The sequence below is a fragment of the Festucalex cinctus genome, chromosome 1, assembly GCF_051991245.1.
Source record: "Festucalex cinctus isolate MCC-2025b chromosome 1, RoL_Fcin_1.0, whole genome shotgun sequence".
Lineage (NCBI taxonomy): Eukaryota > Metazoa > Chordata > Actinopteri > Syngnathiformes > Syngnathidae > Festucalex > Festucalex cinctus.
The window spans coordinates 34135563-34149145 of NC_135411.1; the positions used below are offsets into that span (position 1 = coordinate 34135563).

At 40.8% G+C, this 13583-nt stretch overlaps 2 protein-coding genes and 1 non-coding gene across 4 annotated transcripts in view; 2 read left to right on the forward strand and 1 right to left on the reverse strand.

Moving 5' to 3' along the window:
- ift70 (intraflagellar transport 70) lies at positions 1–9776 on the forward strand. The gene is made up of 19 exons (XM_077531333.1): positions 1–178; positions 492–557; positions 1050–1259; positions 1381–1437; positions 1515–1650; positions 1724–1828; positions 2546–2674; positions 2911–2960; positions 3373–3525; positions 3607–3672; positions 3769–3822; positions 3899–3964; positions 5762–5838; positions 5918–6125; positions 6711–6782; positions 6859–6962; positions 7049–7127; positions 7212–7341; positions 8166–9776. The coding sequence occupies exons 1-19, from the start codon at positions 131–133 to the stop codon at positions 8300–8302; spliced, it is 1947 nt and encodes a 648-aa protein (XP_077387459.1). The 5' UTR covers positions 1–130; the 3' UTR covers positions 8303–9776.
- The window catches only part of c1h16orf89 (chromosome 1 C16orf89 homolog), a 7049-nt gene continuing 1801 nt past the window's right edge, over positions 8336–13583 (reverse strand). For both annotated transcript variants that reach the window (XM_077531427.1, XM_077531419.1), the window contains exons 3-8: positions 11174–11324; positions 10568–10685; positions 10333–10495; positions 10050–10154; positions 9867–9956; positions 8336–8856 (exon numbers count right to left, since the gene is read on the reverse strand). In XM_077531427.1, coding sequence (XP_077387553.1) covers positions 8753–8856; positions 9867–9956; positions 10050–10154; positions 10333–10495; positions 10568–10685; positions 11174–11324 — 731 coding nt within the window. In that variant the 3' untranslated portion in view covers positions 8336–8752. The remainder of the gene's footprint in view (positions 8857–9866; positions 9957–10049; positions 10155–10332; positions 10496–10567; positions 10686–11173; positions 11325–13583) is intronic.
- On the forward strand, positions 11503–11596 carry trnai-uau (transfer RNA isoleucine (anticodon UAU)). The gene is made up of 2 exons: positions 11503–11540; positions 11561–11596. It is a non-coding gene; the product is annotated as a tRNA-Ile (tRNA).

The window sequence follows — 13583 nt, forward strand, 5'->3', positions numbered from 1 at the left end:
AGGTAACACAAATCCACTTATGCTCAGTGTTTACGGCTGCTAGCAAACTGGTTAGTTAGCGTTGCTTGTTTTTCGCGAATTTAACCGATTTTTGCTCATTTAGAGCTTTGCAAGCTACGCGTTTGGCATCATGATGACGATTAAAGACGGAGAGTACACCGCTACAATCTATAAACTGGTAAGAATACGAAGCTTGTGTGACGGAGTACTCCGGTATGTGTTTAGCTTCGCTTGATATCTTGACATCACTACACTACATTAGTTCAAACAGCTAAAAATAAATAAATAAATAAATAAATAAATACATTGAATTGATACACTTCTACACTTCCTCACGAATACGCGAAATTTTTCCAAAGTGTTATATGTCGGTCAGCTTAAACTTGCTCCCGAGTACACGAAATTTTACAAAGTGTAATATGTCGTTTAATAATAAAAATGTTGTTATATGTGCAGCCTCGATAGTTAACACAATGTTGATTTTCTTGTAGATTAAGGACAGCCAGTATGTTGAGGCCATTCACATCCTCAACAGCCAACTTCAAAAGCATCCTAGGGTAAGTGTTTGATCAGACGGACGTCTCATCATCTTCCCCGCAAATTCAAATATTAGAGAAAAAAATGGTACACTCCAGTGAAAGTCTTTGATGTTAGAATAGAAAATGAAACTAAAATTGCAATAATAAATACAAAAAACTAGACTTGAACTGGTTTGTGTGCTTGTTTCAAAGTTATGAGTGGTTCAAATCTGGTCGCCAGCCTTCCCATGTGGGGGTTGCATGTTCTCTCGCTTGTGTGGGTTATTTCCAATTCCTCATATATTCCAAAAACATGCACGTTAGGAACATTGTGGATTCTAAATTATGCATAGGTGTGAATGTGGGTGTTATTGTTGGTGAAGTCCAGGGTGTACCCAGTCTCTGGCGCAAAAGTCTTCTGGGATCAGCTGTGGCTCATGCACACCTAATGAGGTCAAGTAGTATAGAAAATTTATTTAATAATCTTCAAAGTTATGAAAATTACTTCTGCGTGTGTGTTTTTTCCCCCAGTCCCGGGCAGCACTATCCCTGCTGGGCTTCTGCTACTACCACATCCAGGACTTCAGCAGCGCGGCCGAGTGCTACGAGCAACTCACACAGCTGCACCCCGAGGTGGAGGAGTACCGGATGTACTACGCCCAAAGCCTGTACAAGGCGGGCGCTTACGCCGAGGCCACCAAGGCCTCCTTCGCTCTGGACACTCCAAGTAGCCACACTAAGGTCTGCTCACTTCTTCGACTGTCCTCACAATGATAAACTTGGTGTCCAATGAACACATCAAATTGGAGAAAAAAACAACAACACAGCTGCCCTTTCATAGTGTTTTTTTTCTTTTCCACAGATGGTCAAACTGCAAGCCTCCATCAAATATTTTGAGGAGAATTACTCTGCTGTAAAGGTAACCTAAACCTCACTGCTTTCTGACAATATTTGCAACTCATAGATACTATTGCTGACCGACGCTTGTGTGTGCAGTCTCTGGTGGAGCAACTTCCCCCGGAGGACACAGACTACGTGTACAACACGGGCTGCCTGCTTTACCAGGATGCCAAATACGAGGACGCCTGCAAGAAGTTCACCTCAGCCATGCAGGTGCTGGGATACGTGCCTGGTAAGCGCGCAAACATACTCAAAACATAAATCACTACTTAATTAACCTTTTTTTTTTTTGTTCTCTGTTCCAGCATTATCGTACAATATTGCTCTGTGCTACTACAAGAGCAGTAACTATGCATTGGCCCTCAAATTCATCGGCGAGATCATTGAGCGAGGCATCCGGGAGCATCCGGGTCAGATTGCAAGGATTGCAACTTTTACCTTGAAAAGAAATACTCTTTTATTCTTGTAACGTGACAAAAAAAAAAAAATCTCACTTTTTTTTTTTTTTTAACCATTACTTAACTCTTTCACTCCCAGCCATTTTCACAGAAACAATCCCGTTCGCTCCCGGCTTTTTACTGGATTTTGACTGATTTTGCAAGGCCCACAGAATATTGTGTTCTATTGCTATAAAAGCATGGAAGCTATCGAAAGAAAGATTAAAGTCTCTTTTTTTCATCAGGAAAAAAAGTATGTTTCTATCTGTTTCCGTTTTGCAGCAATTAGCATTACAAGAGAGCTAAGTTTCATCAGTTTTCACAAATTTATTCAAAATTGTAAGTAATTTAGCTTTTTTTCTACATGGCTCTGGTTGATCTCATTTGCTCTGCTGCCACCTGCTGGCCGTTTGTGTAATAACTACCATTTCTGCAACCGTTCTTTGCAGTTGAGAGGCTGCATCAAAGCCTTCTGTATGCTCTAGCATTAAAAAAACAAAAAAAACTATAAATACGTCTTTAGGACACTTAAAACGTAAAAAAAAAAAAAGTACACGTTATTGGGAGCAAATGAGTTAATGACAATATTTTTAACACATACATTATGATTAGTTCCTTTGAAAAAAAAAATGTCCACTCAGCACTTAAAAAGTTAAGATAACTGTTCCTGTGCGTCTCCCCCGTGCTCAGAGCTGAGTGTGGGCCTGACGACGGAGGGCATTGACGTGCGCAGCGTGGGCAACACGCTGGTGCTGCATCAGACCGCCTTGGTGGAGGCCTTCAACCTCAAGGCGGCCATCGAGTACCAGCTGAAGAACCGTAAGAGACCCGCGAGCATCAAAGTGCACATCATCAAACACCTAGACAAAGATTGCAACCTATAGCATTGATTGACAGCTGGAAGCCATATTGCATCCACAATAGCCTTTCACTTCTCTTTGGAGCAGCTTTATTGCATCTTTTTAATATGCAAAAATATTTTAATATCCGCTTCCATTTTGTGTAATTGCAATGTGAATAAAAGATGGAGTGATTATTTAAATATTCATTTGCAGTGAAAGGAGCTCAGGAGGCTTTGACGGACATGCCGCCGAGAACAGAGGAGGTAGCCATGTGTGTGTCAGTGTGTGTATTCATTGGGTGTGTCTGTCAGCTCTAACTGTCCTCTTTCCCGATTCTCCTGTTGGGAGAACATCTAGTGTCCTCTAGTGGCATTTGCTACAAAAGGCATGCTGACTGCAACAACGTAAATTGTACTAATGATGTGTCATGCAATGAATTTAATACAATTGTTAATAACTGGTAACTTGGATAATACTAGAAAAAAACTACCATTTAATAATTTACAGAATGATATATTTGAAAAGTCCATTTTACTCTTGGTCATGCATGGGCATGTATGCAAATATAGTATAGAATTTTTCAATGGGTTGAATATTACACAGATATTGAACACACAAATGAGCACAAAGGTGAATATGTTTGAGTGATGTCTGTTGTGTTGCCGTTGCGCACAGGAGCTGGACACGGTGACTCTGCACAATCAGGCCCTGGTCAACATGGACAGCACGCCCTCGCAAGGCTTTGAGAAGTTGGCCTTCCTGCTTCAGCAGCCGTCCTTCCCACCCGTCACCTTCGGGAACCTGCTGCTGCTCTACTGCAAACATGAGGTACTGAATAGTTACGCCGCGCCGCAGGAGTTCTGCTTTTCAAGTATCGTCGAATGTAATTTTGCTCTCGTTTCTTGACAGTATTTTGATCTGGCAGCTGACGTCCTGGCTGAAAACGCACACCTCACCTACAAATTGCTCTCTCCAGTGAGCTCTAGTTAACTTGTGTGTTTTTGTGTTCTGTTTGTCGTGAAGATTGTCCACACACTGCAATTTAAGTGTGCTTTGCTTATTTTTTTTTAGTATGAGTATGAGTTTCTTGATGCCTTGTTGACTTGCCAGACAGCACCAGAAGAGGTACAATATAACAGTCAGGTGCATTTAGTCATTATTGATATTGGTACATCATTAAAACATGTCTTTGTGTGTTTAGGCATTCAGAAAGTTTGATGACATGATCGGCAAAATGACGGAGAAGCTGCGCAAGCTGGCTAAGCAGGTTGTCTACCTACTTTTTTTTTATTCCATCGTGCCCCATTAAAACACCTTCCCTGCTTCCATTTTGTCGATATTAAGCCATTCTTCTAAATCAAAGGAGCCAAGAAGTCACCGCCAGATTCGCTATCCTCAATGTATTAGCGCACATAACAATTACATAAAATATCGCAAATATTTGTTCAAAAGTTCAAACATAATGTTCTCAAGCCCGGAGTCTGCAGCAGGTTCAGCGTCTGGTGAAGGCTTAGGATTGTCTTCTTGCTTTTCTCTCTAATTCAATTACCGGTACATCTATGAGCTCTTCATTCATGTGGAACTTGCGATGGGCGAGTACCAATACCAGGTGGGCCCGTACCTGGCCTTATTTCAAGGTATTGGTACTTGCAATGGAAGGCAATGCTGGTATCGGCCGTCCTCTTGTGGCTGTTTTACGATCAGGAAAACAAAATTTCCATTCATTTCCATTCCAAAAAGAACATTTCCATTAATTTTATGCACATTTAAGGAAAGATGCTTTATTGGGATATATAGGTCTTTATTTTTTGGGGGGGAAATTTATGTATCAAAAGTATTTGTGGTATCAGTACTTGGTCAAAAACTTGGTATCGGTGACTACTCACGAGTTGAGTACTCGTACTGGTATCTGTCTGGAAAAAAGTGGTATCAAACATCCCTATGTGGAACTAAATACAATACATGGATTCAATTTAACCCTTGTAAATCAAGAGGAAACAAAGAAATCCCTCCAACATTACACATTATCAGACCCGGACTGGGCAATCTGGAGGGGCAGGACAATTCCCGGTGGGCCACCCTATTTGTTGGGCCACGAATCAGCAGGCAGGAGCTCACACATTTGTTTTGAAATCAGTCCGTAAAGAGTATCCACATCATCTTATGTCGACTGTCTCATTGTCAATCAACTGTAACTCTAATCACACTTAGAGGCCATTATATTATGTATATAGGACTGACTACCTGACTTTGTTACTGTGTGTGTCACTGAGTTACAATGATTGAATATCAAAAGTAGCAAAACTTTAATCCACGAATAGAAACAATAAACATCCATCCCCATCCATCCATTTTCTTGACGGCCTATTCCTCACAAAGTCGCGGGGGGAGCTGGCGCCCATCTCAGCTGGCTCTGGGCAGTAGGCTGGGGACACCCTGGACTGGTTGCCAGCCAATCGCAGAAACAATAAGCAATATAACTATATTAAACCTCGTCTGTAAAAAAATAGAACATAAAAGTGGCAAAACACAGTCACAAGTGTTACTAGTAACAGCAACAAAATGATGGAAAGCCTCCTACAATTAACATTGCTCTCTTCTAGTTAGCGTCAGTCAGCTCACTAGTGTGCACCAGAAGTGGCGAGAACACATTTCAAAACAAGAGTACCGGTACTAACAGGAAGTATAGAGTTAGCTGCCTTAATCTTGCTGGTTTAACTTAATTTGGTAAGTGTGTCTTGTGAAGTGTAAAATGTCTTATCCCATTTAATGTATATTTGCTTATTGGTTCCTTTTTGTCCTTTTTTTGCCCGTTTTTTGTTCATATATTTGTTCAAATAAATGCAATATGAATATCGTTGGAGGGAATGCTCACCTATTTTACATTGACACACAAACTGTAAAATTGTGTATGTTCATTAAAATGTGAACTAAAGTGGGCCGGTCTGAGCCCTGAAACTCCAGGGCTGAAAATGAGTCCCATTACATTATGAGCCTATTTCCCATCTTTTTTGTGTAGACATATAAATGAGACTTACTTGGATGTGTTTGCTGATGTTTGCAGCTGCAGGAGGTCAAGACGATTCGAGACGATGATGGGCAGAAGAAAGTCCTCCAGGAGTACGACAACATGCAGGAGAAGTGAGAACACGCACGACTGTGGATTATAATGCCCTTAATCCAATCAAAAGAGGCCAGCCACCCTTCTCATGTTCTTCAGGTACATCGTGGTCCTGATGGCCCAGGCCAAAATCTACTGGAACCGGGAGAACTTTGCCATGGTGGAGAAGATCTTCCACAAGTCCATGGAGGTGTGCAATGAGGACGACACGTGGAAGCTGAACGTGGCCCACGTGCTCTTCATGCAGAACAAGCACAAGGAGGCCACCAGCTTCTACGAGCCCATCGTCAAGAAGCACTACAACAACGTGAGTCAAGCCACCAGGCGGGTGACGCGTGTGCGTTAAGCTTATTATTAAAAAGCGTGACGAGGTCAGGTGACAGTTGGCCTTTGTGCGCAGGTGGAGCAGTGTAGCGTGCAGGACTGCCTGTGCACGTACAAACCGCCGGTAAAAATAGAGAAAGCAACTTTGCAGTTTTCTGTGTGGAACTTTTCTTTTTTTGTGTGTCTTTGTTTGCAGTGCTGCTTTGTGGACGTGGTCAAAATGAATCGTTATGCATATTTGTAGTTCCTCTTTGTGTCATTTCAAACAACTGTCAAATTGAGGAAATTTGTCATTATCAACATGTGGGAAAAGTTTTCAAATGAAGTGGTTAGTTCAGAGCTCGCTTTAGTTCATTTCCAGTTTAAAAGAATTAGAGATGATTTAAGTAAAAATCTAAATGTCATAATAAAAAAACATGAGCAAGATATAAGAGTCTAGATACACAACCGCTTTAAACTCCTGAAGAATCTATTTGTGATGTCTAAAATGTGGTTTGAAAGTCCAAATATACTGCAGATATTCCTATAACTTGGCTAATGATATATAAAGATGTGTTTGTTGATCTAGATCTTGAACGTGAGCGCTGTGGTCCTGGCCAACTTGTGTGTGTCCTACATCATGATCAGCCAGAATGAAGAGGTAACTTAAGTAGTATGAGTCTTCACATTCGGCAATTGACTGAATAGTGTGACTATTTAACAATAATATCTTCTAGGCTGAGGAGCTGATGAGGAAGATCGAGGAGGAGGAGGAGCAGACTTCATACGACGACCCCGACAAAAAAGTCTTCCACCTGTGCATCGTCAACCTGGTCATCGGGTGAGATTTACATTTCTCAACAATCCTAAGAAACTATATTTTCGTGTACATTTACAGTATGTTTTTCTTTTCTTTTCTTTTTTCAGCACATTATACTGCACCAAGGGCAACTACGATTTTGGCATCTCTCGCGTCATTAAGAGTTTGGAGCCTTACAACAAGAAGGTAATTGCTCTTTATTAACAGATTTAGGCCAGCTTTGCACTTGAAGCCTCTGACTGTGTGTGTTTGTGTGTGGGTGTTGTGTAGTTGGGGACGGACACGTGGTTCTACGCTAAGCGCTGTTTCCTGTCCCTGCTGGAGAATATGTCCAAGCACATCATCACGTTGAAGTGGGTGGTGGTCCAAGAGTGCATTCAGTTCTTGGAGAACTGTGAAGGTGATGCTCAGATGCACACACACACACATTGCTTAGTACTTACTTAGCTCTATTCAGTGTGGATCAGATTTGGATAGACACCGTCACTGTCGGGCAGAATCTTCATAGCTCCCAAAATTTTATTTTTCAGTGAATTAAAACAAAAAAAATCACGTTATTTAAATTCTGCAGCATAACATTACAGGCTCAGCTATCTTTTTTTTTTTTTTTTTTCAAATATGTTTATTGATTGCAATTTTCAAACTTGAGGGGACATAATGCTGTGAGGCTCCCACAGGATTAAGAGGTGGAATTAAGACACTTCTCACACAGTGGAAGTCCAATGGAATTAGGAGATTTGCTCTCAAGCTTTTTTGACAGTTTATAATGGTTGATCATTTGTATTAATAATGATAATGACAACAACAACAAACAACAACTACAAATAACAGACCCACACAGGGACTCAACCATAGCATCGGTTTGTGAGCAAAATATCAAATTTACCAAATTTGGACGTAGGATGTTTCTGCACAACAGTGACAACATGCTAATGTTAGCTAAGCCTATTTTTGTCAGGAACTGTGTAAAAGTAGAAAAGCATGTCGGGAATTAGTCAAGAAACATGTCAGAAACAAAATCAAGAATCAGAGCAAAGTTAGTCAAGAACCAAATGAAGATCCAAGTCAAGATCTAGTTACGGTGACATTGTTCCTTTATCACCAATATGCTGGAAATTTGTGTCCAAGTATTGTATTACTTTTATTACTATTTCCTGACTGACCATCAAAATATCAAATGCAACCCCCTTGGGACCAATTCAAAATGTTTTTTTGTGGTCTCAGAGTACGGCAGGGAGGTGCCCGCCATGATCGAGCAGCCACTGGAGGAGTCTCGGGCCCAAATGGGCAAGAACACTGTCACCTACGAGGCCCGGCTACTCAAGGCTCTTTTCTACAAAGTCACCAGCTGGAATGTTTGACTGTGACACAGCCAAAGGCAACACCACAAACTCTTTAAGTGGACCACTTCCTTTTATTTGGGATGGAGTGTTACGTTCTACATACACTTATACTTCATGAATATGAAAAGCCTTAAATACTTAAATATATACGGTATAATACTTCATTTATGAAACATAATACTCAACATATATGTAACACGGGCAGCTTCTCTTGGTACATCCAAATAGATTGTTATTTATATCATTTGTTTGTTAGCAGGACGGTCCACAAAGAACACATACAATATTGTGGTGCTGTAACAATGAAAAAGGCCTTGGTGGAGGTCTACGCTCTAATGAGTGACTTTATGTCCCTCGAATATATCTGTCGTCATCCTTATAGTCCCAAGATTTAAAAAAACAAACAAAGAAAAAGCAGCCAGGCAGGAAAAAAATGTTTCCATTTTGGGTGTCCCGTGTAGTGGTGGATCAGGAAAGGGGCCTCTTGGTTATGTCCTGCTCCGTCAGGTAGAAGTTTAAATATCCTCCCAGGGCACCCACCGCCACTGCCGTCATGTGACTGGAGCAGCCATCTTGAGACAACAAAGAGAGAGGATGGGATACAATGGATGGCAGCACGAAGTCACAAAAAGTCGACAAATGTTAAGATGTGTGTTCACAAAACAAGTCAGGAACCAGTCAAAAATAGTAAATAACAAATCAAGAATTACTGTATGTAAAAAAAACAACTCAAGAATCAGTCAAAATAAGAAGTCAACAACTATGTTAAAGAACACACAAGAAATAAGTTAAGAACCAGTCATAAACAGGTCAATAACTATGCCAAGAAAAAAGAATAAGAACCACATCAAGAACCTAGCTGCTAAGACCTGGAACTACAAGATTAATTGAAAACCAAAAACTAAGTCAAGAACAACGGGCACTAGTCAAGACCCACTTAAAAAAAAAAAGTCAGTATGGTTCTTGACTTAATAGTTTTTGACGTGGTTCTCATCTCTTCTTTAACTGGATCAGGACTGATTGTTAACTTGCAATTTAGTTCTTGAGAAGATGTTCACAATTCCCTTGTTTTTGACATGGTTCTTAACTGCTTTTGTTGTTGTTGGCTTATTTGACTAGTTGCTCATGCTTTTTGAACCCTTGTTTTTGCTGTGATTTTGAACGTGGCTTTGGTTCTGTTCTTAGACTGATTCAGGAAGGACTGTTTTTTAATAACTTGGAAGTGTGTTTGCTTCGTGACTGTTTTTTGACTGGTTGTTTTTTTACCCTTTTTTTTTAGTTTTATTTTTTATTTTATTTTTTATTTTTTTACTTTACGGACCGTATCTGCTTTCTCATATTTGACCAAGGTGTTTTTTTGTTTGTTTGTTTGTTTTAACATCTTTTTTATGAACTTGTTCTTGGTCACCCCTTCACACTCACCTGGTGCCAGTGTTGGTTGGGTTGTTCATTTTGTTTTTTGGTTTTTAAATAAAACTTTATTGACAATCAATTGCAATTTTCTGTGATTTGACAGGCATAGTTGTCGCCACATGGCTCCTGCTACTAATATTTCTCTGCCAGTGACTAACAATGAACCCACCGGGAAGGATCTTCTCCCTCCTCTTGACGCGGTGATGAGGCTGCAGTTGCTCCAACAGCTCGTCCCCGATCATCTGCGAGATGATGCTCCCTGACCACAACAGCAGAAAACCGCTCACATGCATGCATACCACATCTTCAACAGCTGCCGCTTTATGAGGGCCACTATGATTTCTAGACTTACGGTCGCGCCCGAAGCAGCCGAGCTCGGCGTCCTGCAGCCGCAAGATGTGCTGCAGCCATTCGGCCTTGTAGAAATCAGAGAAGCCGGCCAGTCCGCAGATGAGGACTGTGAGACAACATGCAAACAGCAGGGGTTTTTTTTGGGCTAATTTGGGGGTCAAAGTTCACTGATGCTGTCTAGCCTACTTCTGTTCATCTGACTGATTCATTGACTGGCCAATAAATAGCTGCATCACAAAATAGATGTCCATATTTTTCTTAACGCGAGAAAACTTTTCACTGACTATTCTCGATGAAGATGTCTGCCGTCTGCTGGCTGAGCCCGGTGGCGACGATGTCCTGGTTGGTTTTCATCATGTTGGAGCAGAAGATCTTCTGGTAGCTGCGCTCCGTCATATTAGCGCGGGAAGGTCGCGTGTCGCCCTTCAGCAGGTTTGAGCATCCTTTCTGTCGCGTGTACACGCAAACCGCATGTTTGCCTCAACAACGTGAAATTTCCCGTCGGCTCGCATTCCTCACCATCTTCCCTATCATGAAGTACAGCAACTGGTGTGACAACGAGTAGTGCGGACAACCAAATTGGGTCATGGTGTCGCGGCAGGGCTTGGTCACAATGCACGGCGTCCCCTTTTGTTTCCTACAATAAATAAAGTATTGTTTTGTGAATACATTTGTAATATTTGTAATTTTCTGATAATATTTTTTAAGTTGTACATGCACCCACTAGTCTAAACACTGCATTGTGATTAATAATTGCGTTTGGGAAATATGGGTTTAAGTGGCAAAATCCGCTTGTTTTTATCCATCTGAGGGGATTATGCCACTTACTGCAAATAAAAATGACATCACAGTTGCTCAGTTAACAACAATCATGGTTCCCCTGTTTTCTGAAGCTGAGCTGTGATTGGTTGTTATACAAGTAACTGTGAAGTTATTTTCAGTTGATAGTAAGTGGCAAAATGGCCGCCTTTGAGAAGCATAAAAACTAGTGGGTTTTGGTGCTTAACTCATATTCTTCAACATATTATTAATCACAACAGCATGTTTAGACTAGTGGGGCTACATAGAACATATTATTGTCAATGTTTTTTTGTTTTTTGTTTTTTTTTATTTGACTTTCCCCACCAGGTTCCGAGGAGCAGCGTGAGGCACTTGTCGCTGAGCTGCTCATCGTAGCACTCGCTGGTGGTGGTGGCAGCGTACACCAAGCTGGCGTCGGTGCTGCTGCGCTCCTGGGGGACCTGCCAGAATGTCCACGACAGAATAGGCTCGAACTCTGCAAGTCGGGACAGTGCAGGTGTAATTTGTGAATTATCACAGAACATGCACAATAGAGTGAACCTGTGCTACACTAACTCCTGTATAATACATGTTGATTCAATCTTTGTGGGTTAGATCCAAACCCCTCACCTTACCCTTAGCTTCAGAGCCAGATGACATCCAGGAGTCCTCATGCTCCAGTGGCGTAATCGGTTAGCGCACGGTACTTATAAGACAGTAAGCGGAGAAGTCATGCCGAGGTTGTGAGTTCAAGCCTCACCTGGAGCAACTTATTTGAAGAACTTGGGTTTTATCTTGCTCACCAATAGTTCTCCTACTTTGTACACCAATAACACCTCAAAAGTATTTAGCTGTCCATTTCCCAACATTAAAATAAAGTTGCAAAGTAGGACCACTGGACCAAGTGTTCATCACAAAATGAGGCACAGGTTTTACTCCTAAAATGTTTACTTAATATTATTGTCAGACACTGTAACATTAAGTACACGTTGAACATTAACATTGTGCTTAAATATAGGGAAAAGCTAATCATAATACACTGCCAATTCAAAATTGTTCCCGAATTAATGTACATGCTTAGAAGTAAGGGTTCCAAAAGGGTTCTTCATGAAGGGCAAAGGTTCTTTCCAGAACTATGGGCTTCTGGGGAACCCTTCTTTGGAAAATAGATAACTAAATAAATCTTCAAGGGTTCTTTTGAGGCTCAGGGTTCCTGTAAGAACCGTTTCAATACAGAGAACTCTTTTTGGAAGAAGGGGTTCTTCAAGGGCTGTTGAAAACATGGGTATTAGAGGATCTTTACCATCAAATTTTCAAATGTTTAGCCATGTTTCAGTATTCACTCAGAAATTCTATGGAAATTCTACTACGAGATTAGTGAGTAAATTTTACCAGTTAAGAAAAAAAAAAAAAAAAAAAAAGTTACTCCAGCATTGAGGAAGGAACTCATGACCTTCAGGTTGGGAGACAATCACCGTACCAACTGAGCTACACCAATCATGTTTATCACTGTACTGCATTGCTGGTGTGTCTAAAATGAGGCCAACTTGGAGTTACAAGGATTCCACCTGACACCAGCAATATACTAACACACAGCAGGAGGGACATGGCTCATTTGGGTACACTGGCTGTCCCTGAACCTGAAGGTTGTGGCTTTGTACCTCACCCTTTGAGTAAACTTTTTTTTTTTTTTTTTTAATAAACTGGTGAATGTACTCAAAACTAGTCACTCAGAAATTCTAAGCTTCTTCCAAGTCTCTATTTCGTGTGGTGGGAGGCTTGTTTCTGTGGCCTATGAGGTAGAGCTGATTATTCAGTAATGCGATGGGCTGCTGTTCAATTCCCACTCTCTTTTTGTTTTGTTTTTTGTCAGCATTGTTTTTTTTGTCAGCATTTGTCTACAGCTAACTTTTTTTGTATGAAAATGTCCAATTTGTGATGTACAACACTTAACCTAAGAATACAATCCAAATATATAATGTAGCAACACAATATACTCTATATATTTTGTTCCTGCCGTTGTAATGCATTTATTCACTTTTGAAAATTGGGGAGTTGACCTATTTCGATCTGTGTGTGAATGGTGGCTGTGGGTCAGAGGGTAGAGATGTTTGTGCAGTAACCAGAAGGTCTGCTGTTCAAATCCCACTCTCTACAATTTGTTCCATGGAGTCCTTGGGCAAGGCATTTCACACACATTGCCTCAAATTCCTCTCACACTGGTGTCCAAAAGAGCATTTTTGTGTATTATTTTGAGCGTTAAGACTATTGAAGAGTGACTGTGCTGTTTTTTTTGTTGTTGTCAAAATTAAAGGAAATATATTTGTTTAAAAATATCTTTTAGTGATTTTTTTTATTTGTCAAAACATACTACAGGTATCGGCAGTTAGTATCGGTATCGGTGAGTACTGAGGGTCTGATTATCAGTATCGGTATCGGTCTGAAAAAAAGTGGTATCGAACATCCCTAGTTCTCAGTATAACTTACTGTGTTATTCTAGATGAAACCCCTGCAATATAAACAAGTCTTTGAGGAACTCGCTGTGAAGGTTCTAGATGAAGCCTTGCAATAGAAGAATTCTCAGTGGAACTTTCTGTAAAGGTTCTAGATGAAACCCTTGAAATACAAAATGGTTATCAGTGGAACTCGCTGTTCAGGTTCTGGAACAAAACAGGGTTCTCAGTGGAACTCCCTGTGTGAGAGCTAGATGAAACCCTTAAAGGGTTCTTTGTTGAACCTCATACAGGGTTCTGGG